This window comes from Copidosoma floridanum, unplaced genomic scaffold (assembly GCF_036245765.1).
Source record: "Copidosoma floridanum isolate Cflo_tuat_1 unplaced genomic scaffold, Cflo_Japanese_pri ptg000025l, whole genome shotgun sequence".
Classification (NCBI taxonomy): Eukaryota; Metazoa; Arthropoda; class Insecta; order Hymenoptera; family Encyrtidae; genus Copidosoma; species Copidosoma floridanum.
This window is the reverse complement of record NW_028321902.1, coordinates 5,169,176-5,185,146: the sequence shown is the minus strand read 5'-3', so window position 1 is coordinate 5,185,146 and position 15,971 is coordinate 5,169,176. Positions and strand designations below refer to the sequence as shown.

General features: G+C 36.7%; 1 protein-coding gene and 1 pseudogene across 1 annotated transcript; one reads left to right on the top strand and one right to left on the bottom strand.

Moving 5' to 3' along the window:
• The first annotated feature begins 1,295 nt into the window (after positions 1 to 1,295).
• On the top strand, positions 1,296 to 5,094 carry LOC149373956 (uncharacterized; annotated as a pseudogene).
• Positions 5,095 to 5,987: 893 nt separating this feature from the next.
• Positions 5,988 to 7,687, bottom strand: LOC149373955 (uncharacterized). Its single transcript, XM_089595356.1, has 2 exons — positions 6,418 to 7,687; positions 5,988 to 6,332 (listed from the first exon to the last, which is right to left on the bottom strand). The coding sequence occupies exons 1-2, from the start codon at positions 7,664 to 7,666 to the stop codon at positions 6,277 to 6,279; spliced, it is 1,305 nt and encodes a 434-aa protein (XP_089451482.1). The 5' UTR covers positions 7,667 to 7,687; the 3' UTR covers positions 5,988 to 6,276.
• Between the last annotated feature and the right edge of the window lie 8,284 nt (positions 7,688 to 15,971).

The window sequence follows — 15,971 nt, the reverse complement described above, 5'->3', positions numbered from 1 at the left end:
ACAACATTTCCTACACCATAACTTGATAAATTAATCCTAAGCTATTTAACCCAATAACCCAACGCGCCTAAAAGCAGTATCACAAGCTTTATTAATTAATAAAATACATTAAACAATAACGCAAGCGCCAATCCCCGCACAACCCGGAGCGCTTACTGGCCGCTTTGTTTATTAATTGAATAAATAAAATAACACAAGCGCCAATCCCCACACAACCCGGGGCGCTTACTGGCCGCTTTGTTTATTAATTGAATAAATAAAATAACACAAGCGCCAATCCCCACACAACCCGGGGCGCTTACTGGCCGCTTTGTTTATTAATTGAATAAATAAAATAACACAAGCGCCAATCACCACACAACCCGGAGCACTTACTGGCCGCTTTGATAATTAAAATGATAAATAAAATAACACAAGCGCTAATCCCCACACAACTCGGAGCACTTACTGGCCGCTTTGTTTTTTAATTGAATAAATAAAATAACACAAGCGCTAATCACCACACAACCCGGGGCGCTTACTGGCCGCTTTGTTTATTAATTGAATTAATAAAATAACACAAGCGCCAATCCCCACACAACCCGGGGCGCTTACTGGCCGCTTTGTTTATTAATTGAATAAATAAAATAACACAAGCGCCAATCCCCACACAACCCGGGGCGCTTACTGGCCGCTTTGTTTATTAATTGAATAAATAAAATAACACAAGCGCCAATCCCCACACAACCCGGGGCGCTTACTGGCCGCTTTGTTTATTGATTAAATAAATAAAATAACACAAGCGCCAATCCCCGCAAAACCCGGGGCGCTTACTGGCCATGGATTCCATCGGTGTACTCACATGTGCATATATATATATATATACACACACATCGCTTTTAACTTAAACGTTGTAGCCATGGGATTATATAGTGACTTGCTTTTGACGATTTCAGAGTCAGTTCGCCTCGCGGTCCAGCCAAGCGCGGATCGTTTAACCGTCGCGTATAAGTACTCTTTTATACGTACTCTCCGCTCTTCGATCGTTACATCTGTGTATACACTTACCTTGCCGATTTTTCATTCAAATCAGTCGTCGGCTTCAAGTGAGCTTCCGAACCTTTTTTTTCCAGGGTACATACTTGATCAATCTTGTTTGCCTCGCGGAAAACGATAATTCGCTTTTTCCATTGCGAGCCTTCAAAATATAAATTATTGATCTCTCAATTTTCAAAACCGATATTTTAAACCGATATTTTAAACCGATAAACGATACAACTTTCTTTTCTCCGCTTTTTGAAAAGGTCTACAGCTAGCAAAATGAAGCTAATGCAGACTACAGTTCTGCTGGTCGCGCTGTGTGCCACTTCGGCGGTGGCGATGCTGCCCATGGGCAAGCAACGTATTTTACGGCTCGAAGGTACTCAGTGGAGGTAAGTGCCCTTGTTGTTGTTTTTATTTTCCCCAACACTATACATTCAACTATTGAGTAAATAAGGAAATTAATTTTTTTTCACGAAAATTCAGCTATTGAAACTCGTGCGATTGAAATCTTCGCTCAAACGATAATTGATATAGATCGGTTAAATAATTACTTATTTTTCGCGGTTATTATTTTTGATGTTCTGTTGATGCGCAAAAGACCCAACCAATCGGGTGCTCGAGGTAATTGTCCATCATTTTAATTATTACGCAATAATAGGTGTGCACTGTATATATAAGCAAGTGGAGCGAAGAATTTTTATGATACCCCTTATTCAATCGCGTACTTGGCAGAGTAAGTCTCAAAGTTACAGGAAACGATTATTCGCCGCGTATGCGAACAAAGACTGGAGGTTTTTCTTACACGTAGCAATTCAGAAATACTAGTGGGAGAAGCTTTAAATCGATTTTATCATTATACCTTGTGTTTTTCCGGCAACTCTGAATTTTATTTTATTTTATTTTTCACATCTGTTCATTGGAACAGTCGTTAAAAAATTTTCTTTGATGTATACTATAGCATTAACTGATAAAATAAAAACAATCTTACGAGTAAAGTGTATCCCTATACGCGTAGAAGAGCGAAGATAATATTTAAAGATCGAAAATAAAATAAAAAAACCCGCAAGCCGATTCGTTTTTGAGATATTTCAACGACGAAGTAATATTATTTGTATAAATATATGGGCCTCTGACGTATTATCATTCTATGGCGAAGGTCAACTGGTTTCAAACTATACTTGTGTATACCCATACAAGGTTCATTTTTTGCACGTGGAGGTATACATTTGATACAGGTTTTTACTCGATGACTTAAATTTATTTATGAAGTGCACCTTTGTTATACCTCCGATTTATTTATCAACCTTGAATCAATGAGAAACAATTTTCCAAGACTTGGGACACACTAAGTATTTCGTTGCGCTAATCCCGGAAAAAGGGGAATTTTTTTTCGAGGATCATAGAAATGGTTTGAAATCTCTTGGCCGGTTATAAGAAAAAAATATTTTTCTCTTAAAATAAATTTAAAAAATTGTTGCTATTTTAAAATTAGAAAATGCGGTAATTACGCAGAAGTGGTGCTCCACCCCAATTTGGATCTTTAAATTTTTTTATGGTTTCGAGCCATTTTCTAATAATTATAAGGTGGGGAAAGACGTTTTTCACCATTTTTTACCATTTTTACGAAAGTGAAATTTTTTTCTGTAATTGAAGCGAAATATGTCGTGGGTTGGGAACAAAAATTGCAAAGAAAAAAAAATGAACATACATGGTTTTCAACAAACACACAGCAACCAGTTGTGATAGCCACACATGCGGCCAGCACGCCAGGTGTACGATGAGCGAGGGCCGGCCGGTTTGTTCGTGTTTGAATCTGTACGATGGCGATCCTCTTACGAGGTGCGAGCGTGTCGAATGCATCAGTAAGTATTTATTATTATTATAATCATCATCATCATCATCAGCCACAATGTCAGTTTTTACGTTTCGTATACCTGCAACATACTTAATTGGCAATGCCTAATCTATCATCGAGCACTTACGTCACTATAAAAAGGTGTGCGCGTGTATATATATTTACGGAAATATAGTACATACAAGTGGAGTATCAAGCTCACTTGTATATACCATAATTGCATGGCAAACGATTATATTATTACGCACGGCGAACGCGCAAGGTCACGTAGCCCCTTTTTTTGGTTCCTCATCGAGCCTTATTTCGTAATCTTTTCATCACACATTTCTGGATCGCGTTATTGACTAGTTCTCACAATTTATTTTATTTTTTTTATCTTCTTCTTTTACGATTCGAACAACTACTATACCGATTAACTTGTTTCTTTTCTGAAAATAAAATAAATGCGAGTTAAAAAGAAAAATAGTGCAATTCAATAAAGGGTGTGCATGGTCACTTTGATCAACAATCATTAACCGAGCGCGTATATGTTTTTTAAATTACCAATACTAAAATATAATTTAAAAATTTTTAACGGGAATCAATGGGGATTAAAAATCCTGCAAATAAAAGAAATAATATATCTGTTTTGTCCCCGAAATTGCAGTAAACGAGGATTGCATTGGAAGCCGCACCTGCAGTGGGAACCGATGCATCGATCCGTGTACCTACGCCTGCGGCACAAACGCGCTCTGCCAGACGGTCAACCACATACCGGTGTGCAACTGTCCTCCAGGTCACACGGGCAATCCTCTGCACAATTGCGTCTACGACCCTGGCAAAAACATTTTTTCTTTTTTTTTTCTTTTTTTCTCAATGTTATGAACAACTACATACATTTACTCCCTGGCGTAAAAGTAAATTTCATGATGATATCCCAAACAGAGGCGCCGTGCAAGAGCCCAAATCCTTGTGGGGCCAACACCAAGTGCGAAGTCAAGAACGGCGTGGCGGTGTGCTCTTGTTTGTCGGGATACCGAGGGCGTCCTCTCGAAGGCTGCCGTCACGAGTGCGAGTCCGACTTTGACTGTCCCCAGCACCAGCACTGCTCGAAGGACTTTCGCTGCGAGAGCCCGTGCGCCTCCGTATGCGCCGAGAGCGCCGAGTGCAACGTCATCAACCACCGAGCCAACTGCGCCTGTCCCAAGGTCATCATCATCATACACATCTTTTAAACCACATATACATTACATACGTAAAATACATAACCATTGAAATTTTTTTTCTCATTCTTGCAGAATTGGCTGGGTAACCCGCTCATATCCTGCCAGCCCGAGTGCACCCAGCACTCCGACTCCTGCCGGCAAGCCTGCCTGCCTCTATCAGAAATGCGTCGATCCTTGCGAGGGCACCTGCGGCACCAACGCCAATTGCGAGCTCCGCGACGTAACGCCCGTCTGCAGTTGTCCCAAGGACAAAACTGGCGACCCCTTCGTTTTCTGTCGGCCCTTCACCGATTGTATAATATATACATACATACGTGTATTAAATTAATATTAGCGCGTACATTATGCAAAATGCCCCCGATAACAACAATAACTCTTTGGGGCTACAATGTTCATTGACTTGCAGAGGACCTGTGCAGCGGGAATCCGTGCGGTGCCAACGCCGAGTGCCGACCGGGCCATGACAACACGGGTAAGAAGCGCCCGGTGTGCAGGTGTCCCCACGGCTATGTTGGAAACGCGCTAATCAGGTACACGTGTGTATATATATTGCATTGTATGCAATTTGATCTGATTTAAGTGATGTATGACATATCATGTTATCAGTTGTAAGAGGGGCGAGTGCTTGTCCAACAACGAGTGCCCGGACAATCAGGCGTGCATCAACTTTGCCTGTCAGAACCCGTGCACGGGCCATGAGTGCGGTTTCAATGCCAATTGTACACCTAGAAGACACATTGCAGTGTGCCAGTAAGTATTATTAATCATACTAAAAGAAATACACGCCAAGTATCAAGGAGGTATAAAAAAAATACATTAAGAGTGATAAAATTTATGTAAATTATTCAATACGTGGGTATCGATGAATTGATAAAACAAAAAATTATCACTTACTTTTCAGGTGCGCCGAGGGTTACCGAGGGGACGCACTCTTCTCCTGCAATCCCATCGAGGGTGGCCGTGCAGCCAACTACTACGGTCGCTACGCGCGCTACTGATTCTTATTTTTATTCCGAGCATTTGGATATTAGGGTGGTTCCCACTATCTACTTATGTTGTACATAAATAACGTGTTCGATCCCTCCCTGTTTTCCACCTGTTGCAGTATTTTTAAGTTATTTCTCTCAGCTTATGGAGGTAATTGACCTTGTTTTTGTATACAACCGCTTTTGTAACTATTCTCATTGTTTGATATATACATATACACACGTATATATTGAGCGTTTTACATTTGTGCCATTCTAGTCAAAATGTCGAATCGACGATTAAACGTTATTTATTTTGCACGCCAACTGATATGTATAACGAATTTGCCTAATTTATCACATAAATTGTAGATGAAAAATAAAACGATAAGTACGAGAAATTTTAATACAATAGCTATTGTTTTATTTTCTTGTGACTGTCTATTTATATTACATGGGATGACTATTTCGGATTCCATAGACTTCATGTTCAAAAAAACAACGAAAGAGACAAAAGAATCTGTAGCATATGCCTTTTTTGATAAAATTGTATGGTAAATTTCTACATGAACTAATTGATAAGATCTGAAATGCTGACGTTATTTTTATTTTCTTATACCGAATTTGAAAAGTAGCGTTCAAGGGATGCTTAATTCCAATAATACTAAATATCGTATTTTGTGGCCTGAAAAAAGTAAAGTACTGGTATTATCAGTGGCTTTGAATGTTGAGTGTCAAAAAAATTTATTTAACATGTGACGACAATTGATTGATATGTTTTAAATTCCATGATCTTAACATGTTTTTTTTGCTTGATATGATCTATGAGGTATGTATGAAAGGGAATTTAGGACTTGCTTAAAAATTACTAGACTCAAACCTTTATAAAACTATGATGATGTATTAATCAATTATTTACAAAAGTATATTACAATCTGCTTTCTCGTTTGGAAAAAAATAAAAAAAAACGAAAAACGACAAAATATCAACAGATTAAATGAAAAACATTTAATTGACACATCATTGTTCTTTGTTTTTCGCTTTTTTAGGCATTATAAAACAGCTTCGCGGTTGAATTTTGGCCCAAAGTTTTTTTACATTGCCAGTATCAACTACCTCCAAGATACTCGTTGTTTCAACCCCATCGATGCGAATGGGCGTTAGAAATCTGTAAAATTCATATGAATTTTACACATCGAACATTCTTTTTTTTTTTACTTGAAGGAACTTAATTCTGTAATCCAGTCGGATGTGCAAATTTGAAAGTGGTCGTTTGACAAACATCTGAAAATAAAAGTTTCATTTTCTCAAAATTTGATTCTTATTCACTTTGAATGTTGCGGTAAATATATCTTTTTTGATCACAAACCTTCAGAGATAACCGGAACATCTTCAACTGTTTCGGGTAACGAAAACTTATAGTCTTCACTTTCAGTATGCTCGAGTTGATCACGTACTTTCTTAGCTTCATTACCAGTAACAGAAAAAGCATATTTTCTCTTTCTTGTTTGTTTCATGGATATTGGCTCTTCGGGGATGACTTCCTTGATGATCGTTTTAGTGAGTAAACTGCGTATTACACGCCTACCTTCAGGCACACTCACGATTGAATCGACGCTAGTCGCTCTGCGACCTCGACCTGTCGTATTCCTTTTTTCCGCTTTACTCTTTGACTTTACAGTTCTTGTGTCAATTAAAATTTTTTCGATGTCTCCCGGTTCTGACTGGACAGAGCACTTACGCCTGCGAATTGTGGGCTCTGAACTGGAAGGTCTCGTAGTCTGGATTGCTCGTATAATTTCTGCCCTGGCTGGTGGGTTACTCAAGTTGATGATATTGTTACTGGTTTCCTTTGCCAGTGACGAGGCTCGCGTCTTCCTCAAACATCGTTTATTATCTTCTTTCGCTGTGGGTGTAGCCTGATCATTTTCCTGGACTACCGCACCTGCTCTTTTTTTTCTAGTGGTGGTTGATTGTTGTTCATTTTTCGATACGGTCCTGGCTCTGGTTGGTCTTATTTTTGACAATCCTTTTTTATCATTGTCTACGGACTCAGCTATTCTACTTTGAGTGTGAGACATTGGCAGATCATCGTTGGCAGGTACCGATTCAGTAGATGTGATTTGTTCGTCATCCTTGGATATCCATCCGGCCTTTGAGCGTTTGTCAGCAACTATCGAAGTATTTTTTTTAAATTTAGATGCTCTCGACGACCGCACTGTAAATACTTGTTGTTCTTCAGCCATTTCGTCAGTTTTCAAATCAACATTTTCTTTAGCAACAGATGCAGCTCTAGTTTTCCTAGTGGGTTTCACTGTAGGGGCTACATCCTTGGTAGAAGATCCAGCTCTCCTCGTGCGTATTGTTGTAGTTGATTTTGATGACTCTGATAATTCAATTACTTTTTTGGGTCGTCCTCGAGTTCGTTTTGTAAGAGTGGATTTGCTAAAATACTCTTCCTTACAATCATCCGTCGGCTCCATAAGTGGGTTGTTTGGTAAAGTCAACATGTTGCTATCTTCCTCAGGTTCTTCAACATCAGACGATGATGAGACTTTTTCGATGAATATGTTTGGAACATCGGATGTTTTTTTTACATGTTCCGATATTTTTTCCATTTCCTCTGGCAATGACGTACTTTGGTTTATTTGGTCTGTAAATATTGAAGGCATTATAAAATAGGTTTGAGGTTGCCGTGAAGTTGTTCCCACGGGGTTTTCTACATTACCAGTATGATCTAGTTCCAAGACACTCATTATCTCATCCCCATCGAAGCGAATTGGCGTTAGAAATCTGAAAAATTCATACAAATTTAATACATTGAAATTTTTTTTTTTACTTGAAGGAACTTACTTCTGTAATCCAGTTGGATGTGCAAATTTGAAAGTGGTCGTTTGACAAACATCTGAAAATAAAATTTGCGTTCATTCTCTCAAAATTCGATTTTTAGTTACTTAAGCTAGTTGTTTCCTAAATCAAAAGTATTTAAAAAGGTACGAAATTTTCAGCAAAACTAATCTAAGCGTCGAGAAATATGTTTAAAAAATTTGAGACCGATTAACCACGTCGTTATTATAATATCCTCGTCAAAAAATCACTCTTTTAATATTAGAGCAATGGTACAAACACTACATAGTCTCATTATTTAAAAAATTGTAACTTACCGCCTATTTATAAATAATTGAAAAACTACTGAAAACTATCTTAGGCAGTAAAGAAACACATACATTTTTTTGAGATTTTTTTACAACATAGTTTTAAAGTAATAGTAATCAAAATAGTGCTCTTCGTTTGATTTTGGAAGATACACTGTAAAAAAAGTCTTGTGTATATGTACCACATTGTTCATAAAATTACAGTCGTAATAGTCAAAATACCAACTAAAGAGTAGTAGATACCAACCATTGCAATTGTACTACGTTGTACGTAGGTCTTTTTATTCCCAACGCCCGTCATAGTAACTTTACTAAGTTCATCATAATAAATTTACTACTTGTATTGTTCAGTTTTATAAATCTCGTAGTAACATTACCATGTTGACTGTAAAGTTTATGTAGGATTTTATATTTACGAAACGATTATTTACAACTTCAATACAGAAAATAAACATGCATAAATTGTTTCTTTATATTCGTCTTAAACTTCATTAATAGAAATAACAGTCGTGTTCACACTATTTGTTGTTTGAGTATTAAGTATCTTGCAAAAGTAAAATACTCCATCATGGCAGGCATTATAATTACTGTAGTAAATTTACTATTCTTATTGTAAATATATCAAGTCCAGAGTAGGTCTTTTTATTTTCAATGTCCGTCGCAGTATTTATAATATTGATAGTTTTTACAGTAAAACCAAGAGTATCACGTAAGGAGCAACACCACATTGTCACATGAGCACAAGTTACAAATAGGTAGATGCATATGTTTATGTACCTACGTACGGAGAGGTATTCACATTTCTCTCTGATATTTTAAATTCGTCATGTTAACCCATAAGTGCCGCATTTAGCATATCTTAGTAAAACTAAAACCTGACACTATTTTGAAGTTTAGAATTAAGTGGTGCCAGGGAAATCGTAATCACAATCGTGCCAAGCAGACGACATGCAGAAAATAAACAATCAGTAAATTTACACCGAAGAAGCAATATTTTTATTGCAGTGTACCGAATACCGAATTGCTCGTATACATGTTTCACATTATGTTTAGCTTTTTCCCCCCATTTTGGTGCTATGTCAGTGGAAATTGCATTATCAATCGATAACTTCTCGTGCCTATGTTGGTAAAGATGTCATAAGAAATTTTTCTTATTGTTTGCTTTCATTTTAATAACCTCTAAATGTACTTTGTTGAATATACAAGTTCACCTATTACATATACTTACACTTGCTCAGCCTTACAACTACATGTACAATCCAATCGTTTATCATTTTTCCTCTGAGTTATGGCGATATCAAGTTCATAGGGGGTAACGAACAAGCCTCCCATATCAATAAAACCAATTAAATAAGTCATGTGTATTATTTTACCGAGCTACATTTAAACTGATACCTGTCATGTTTTAGATCTACCAAAAATGCGCTAGATGCGTCATTTGTGGGTTAACATAACGCAAACAAATACGGGATGATAGTTGAACATAACCTTATTATTGTATATTTATACATACGATTAACCTATACATTGGGAAACAACTACCTTAAATGTTACGGTAAATATGTCTTTTTTGATCACAAACCTTCAGAGATAACCGGAACATCTTCAACTGTTTCGGGTAACGAAAACTTATAGTCTTCACTTTCAGTATGCTCGAGTTGATCATGTACTTTCTTAGCTACCAAATGTTTTTTTGGGGTATCTGCTTCATCGTTCACATTATCCTTTAATTAATTTATAAGTTAATTTATTAAATCATTTTATATACATATGCGGCCTTATAAATCCTTTTACATATTTTTGACCTTATACATTTAGCTCACCTCAGTAAAATCGTAACTAGGCGCACGAGACTTGCACTGAATTCTGAGAATTGATTGCGGCGTTTGAGTATCCAAGTTGTTTATTTTTTCATTCTCTTTCCGTTGCACAAGTGGTGTGCTACATATTTTAGTCTTGCTAAGCCTACAGTCAGATGATCCCGATTGATCCAAATCTAAAACAAGCAATTGAACGAATACATTAAAATTATAATAAAACGAGGTTCACAAATATATATATATATATATATATATATATATATATATATATATATATGTAGATAAAGTATACAACCATTCAATGTTAAGTCCCTGGATTGGTTGTTAAGTTTTCGCCGCTTTTTGACTATTTCATCATCAGGCTCAATTACCATTTTTAAAGCCGTCTTTCTCGTGAAGATCTTCCGTTTTGGGTATACAACATAATGTGTATCACTCTTGTTATTTATTTGAGTAACAAATTTTGGTTGAGCATTTATTGTTGCGCATGGCGCAGTTAGAAAAGGCGTATAATTTAATGGTCCAAGCCCATCTCGATCGGGCTTGCGACACGTCTCAAGTGTCTTTTCTACTGCCAAGTTGTAAACATCACCATCAATGTCCCAAGATTGAGACATTGGTTTATGGTGAAATCTACGTGACTCATTGTTGTTACTTATAATGGGATATGGTGAAAATCGTCGTCCCTTGGCCGATTTCGAGGTATTTTTTCTCCAGCTGTTTGCAAAACGTTTTGAGATTTCGGGTTTAAACATTAACATATACATGCGTAGCACTGTTACTGAATCTGGTGTACTACCCTAAAAACAAGTATTTTAAAATTGATTTGTGAATATCGAGTTACATAATTGAAGGAGAAAAAAAAGATGTTTACCTGATAAGCGGCCCATAAGAAACAACAGGGCTTGGGGTCGTCGGTGGGTTCAAGAAGTACTGCATGAGTGATAAATGCGTACTTATCCAAAATTGGACTCACCCATGTGAGAAATCCATTAAACTCCCAGATCATAATACGACCTAAGCAACAACTCATCAAACAGCCAATTTTGGAAGAGCACTGCAAGACAGTGCATAGTTTTTCGTTGGACAGTGCAGTAGCCTCAAATTCTTTTCTATTGAACTTCATATAATGTTCAGTTTCTAAAATCACAACATTTCATTTTGTCAATCACCAATACAGTTATGTGCGAGAAAAATAGTTACAAATTTACCTTCATTTATCAAATTGTATGCTGAAAAGAATAATTCTACTTCATTACTTGTTGAAGGTTCTAGCTCATTACTTTCTGAAGGTTCTACTTCATTACTTTTTGGAGGTTGTACTGCAGGTGAAGAATTAACAAATTCTAAACAGGCTACGATAGGCTTATCACCGTAAGATGACTTAGACCATGAATCTCTATTAAGATCAACTATCAAGTGCTGAAAGTTTCTGAGTGATACAAAGATTAATCCACTATTTTCTGGTAAAACTAAGTCTCGATTTTCTTCATTAAAATTTTCCCAGTCGGCCCCACCGTACATCACACACGCCTGTTCAACACCAGCTGGTACCTTTAAAAATAATTAGTATCTCATTAAAGCTAAAACCATCTACTATGAGATAAAACTAGTACATGGCACTAAAAACAAATTATACTCACTAGAATAGTACATAAAATTTTGGAAATGCAACAATCAAAAACACACAATTGCCCAACGGAATCTTGAATTCTAATAGCATTGCTATCAAGCCCCACCAGAAGTAAGGGCAAACTTCCTGGACGAGCAGGAAAGGCTGACACAGTGGTTATCTTATATGTGAAGGTCCATGATGTTACGTACTCACCAGACGTGACATTCACTACAAATAAACTTTTGTCGCAGCTTATCCAGGCATAGCTGCAGTCGCTGTTTAAAAAGCCACCTGATCTTTGTTGGGAGCGTGGCTCATTCCAGGAGTTGTTTTGTACAGTCTCATCCGGAACTTGAAAATCCGACGACTCCCATAAAGGTAGCTTAAGGCTTACAGTTTTGCGAATCTACGAGAAAGGTTGAATGATATTAAGGACCTACTCGGGCTCAGGTTTACTATCTGGCCGTACGATTTTTAACTTTATAAAGGTTTCAAGTAAAAGAGAGAAGTTGTGTTGTATCAGCATTCCCTATAAGGCTTGAAGTGAGGAAATATTTACATAATTGCAAAATAAATAAATTAGTTAATCAATTTTCGGATGCAACGTTGTGTATTTGTAACTCCACCTATAAACACACTTATAATACATTTGGAATTCCACTTGGAATTGCTTATGGGGTTTTGGTTTGATGCGTATGGTAACAACAAAACAATAGAGAAAGTTTAAAAGAAGTCGAGGACCCTTACAGAGAAATCCATAAAAATTAATATTTAGTTAGAAAGAAAACTTCAGAAAAAAAGAAATTTTACAGTACATATAAAATATGCGAAAAATTAAATAAAGGCACTCGATTTCACTCTCGAATCAAATTGTTGGTTTAAATCAAAAGAAATTTCAGCTGACGATGAAAAAGAGGAAAAGAATAAAATTAATTTAATAAACAACTCTCAGTTAGAAGTCGAATTAAATGATGCGCAGTTCAAAAAAACTTGTAGTTCCACCATTGATTCACATCAAATTACTTATAAACAATTTAGTAGAAGTAATCGGGATTTATGATTAAGAATCAAATGTATCCTTAATAAATTATAAATTGATAAAATTAAAAAACGAAAATGATAAACTTAAAACAGAAAAAGCTAATTTGATGGCGATTAATGGTGCAACGAAAGCGAATGGAATGATAAATATAAGAGTAAAAATTTATTATATAGAAAAGTCAATTTGATATGTTCGTAGTAGAAAGTGAGGAAATCAAGTTTGATTTCTTAATCGGATTAAATATGATGAAAGAATTTAAATTAATCCAAAATGAAAATTTACAAATATTATGAAAGAAGGAAAAAGAAAAAAATTCTGAATGTATTTATACTAAAAAAATAAATTTTAATAAAAACATAGACACAAATAAGTTTGAAATCTTACTACATGCTCTAAACTTCCATCAAAAAACTAAAATTTATGAATTCACAAGATAAATATAAATCAATTTTTGCAAAAGATAAATATGATGTTGGCTCAGTTAAAGAACACGAAGCTCGCATAGAGTTATTACTGTAGATAAATATTGCAGTAAAAGTCCTTATATAGGTGCACGATTGAAGATAAAAAGGAAATAAAAAAACAAATCTCAATGTTATTCAAATACTAGTTAATAGGAGAATCTTAATCCTTTTGCTGCCTCAGTAACTTTAGCATTTAAACAGACGATGGAAAAAAATCTAGATTATGTATGGACTTTCGAGAACTAAATAAAATAGTTATACCTCAATCGCAAGCATTCCCATTGATTCAAGATCTAATAATAAAAACAAGAGACTGCAAATGTTTCTCCATGTTAGATTCCCTCTAGAGTTTTCCCTGGCTTGCTGTTGTAGCAAAATCTTCTCTGGTAACCCCAGGGCGGTTGGAAGAGTGGCCATGAAACCCCAAATGCTAGAAGCAGATTGTGCTCTAGCTAAACACGTCTCCTGGTATGTCACCAGAGACGTTAGCATTTATTAGATCGGGATAGAGTTCAACGTAAGTCACTTGTCCATTAGAGAACAGCGTTTTCGGATAGCCGGGATATCTAGCTGCACGACCCCCAGCTCGGAAAAGTTCCTATGTAACCCCGGCTGTTTTTGGGGCGGGATTTTCTATGGAATTTTCCTTCAGAGCAGTTCCAGAGTTTTTTCCTTGCCCCACAGGTTTTCGGGCCTAAGTGAATGCAAAACAGTGATAGGAGGTAGGGATTAGCGGATCCGATGCACCAGGCAGGGATCGCCGGCCTAACCGACGAGGAGTGGTCCCTGAAACATGAGACTTCTCCGGGGATGCTAAATAACCTGGATCCGATGCTTCGGCAGAGGTCGCCGGCTTCACCGGTGAGGAGTGAACGTCCTGAAATATGGAGTCCTCCCCGGGGAAAGGCTACATAATGGCGAGTAGACCCGATGCAACGTTGGTGCAAAGAGTGTCAGATTAACTGGCAAGGTGTCTCACCGAAGATACTCACACTGTGCCCATGGATTAGGTGTAACATCAGTAAAAGGGTTGGAAAATGGGTGCGGCAATACATCCCTACACATAGGTGGTGAGCGGGTAGCCCCGGCGACTTGGCCTAAGAACTATCAAGATAAACTGGGTAAAAAAAAAATAAAATAAGGTGTAAGATAAATGAAAAACAAGGAAAGCAGCCATGGACAACCATAGCACATGAATGCGTAAAGAAATGCAATTAAACAGAACATACAGTTACCGGTTTTGCACCAGTGTTACTTTTCGAAGGTAAAACTATCACGATCCTACCGAAAAAACTAAGAGAAGAAAAAACACTAACAGAATTACAAGCAAGGCATACTATTAACATACGTAGTTAAAAAATCTGTTACAGTCGAAGAAGCCTGACATGATTACAATGACCTAAATAGCAGAAACAAGAGATCAAGATTCTCCGATTTCCCTGGACTAGAGGAGGGGGAGACAATATGCAAGATCTTATCAAAGCAACTGATGAACTTCACAGCAAAAGTGCTCCAACGCTTCGAATACTCCTAAAAAGATATTAACACGCCCAAAGAAAAGCAGCTCACCCACCAGGCCTCCTTTTACAACTTCTCGAAAGCTAACCCAATTAAAACAACAACATAAAGACGCCCTTATTTGCCCAAATGGACAATCAAAATTCACGTCCACAACATTTCCCACCTAAAACCTCACTCCTAATACACAGCATCACAGCTCGACTTTAGCTTACAAAAACTCCTCTACAAATGGCAAACTTCTGCGGTATCACTGCCAATGACGTCTTACTACCCATAGAGAATAACGTCGACTTTTTATCTCCAAACACAAACCTTATCCAAGTATCCATTATCGAGGGGCACTTAAAATAAATTTAAAATAATTAAAATTAAAATAAATAAATTGTTTGTAATAACATTCTTATTATTATAAATTAAAATAATGATAAAAGTATATAGAAGAGGTTAGGGGTAATGGGCACTGCATGCATACCACCTTGCATGAGCGTATGCAACAGCCCTGGTATACACACAATCCATGCAGTCTGATAGCATGACATGCACTTTCCACACCATGCTTGCAGTGTGCGCTCAGAAATTACGACAGGTGGACATCACGGTGCTTTCACGTGTGCTCCAGGCCGTGCTCCACAGTCGCGGTCGTGCTATCACAATGCTATCGGGGTGAGTATATATACTTTATAGAATAAGTATTGGGTCATGGACAAAATTTTCACAGACAGAATTTCCGCCAATATTTCCAAGTACAAAATACCGTTATCAGTCGATAAATGTATCAAGCTAACTATACTCGAGAAGTCATAAATTTTAATGCTGAACTTTTTAGATGTTTACAAAACAAAATGAAAGCTTTTTTAATTTTTTCTTTTTAGTTCCTTAGCTAGATCGTTTGGTATAAGAATTATAAAGAAAATGGAGGTATGCATTTATTTTGTAAATCATGGTATTAAAATAAGAGCAGCAAATGAGATATCATAGTATTTGCAATACTGTATCATATCATATGATGTTTGAAAAAAACTGTCATTATCTAAAGTATTTAATTTAAATAATATTTAGTTTATTGAACATTAAAACTATATAGCATATGATATTTTACGCAAAAAGTCCTATGTACATTAGTGTACACACATGTTTATCCGTTGTTATGACAAACAACTTGAAAAAAATTATTTAAAATTCTTAATGTTTAAGTTAAAAAATCTCAACTAGGGCGTGAAAGTATCGCATCTATCAATTCGTATTTATCAATTTTTGTTTAATGACCCATATACATTTGCATAGACAGACACACAGACACATATTG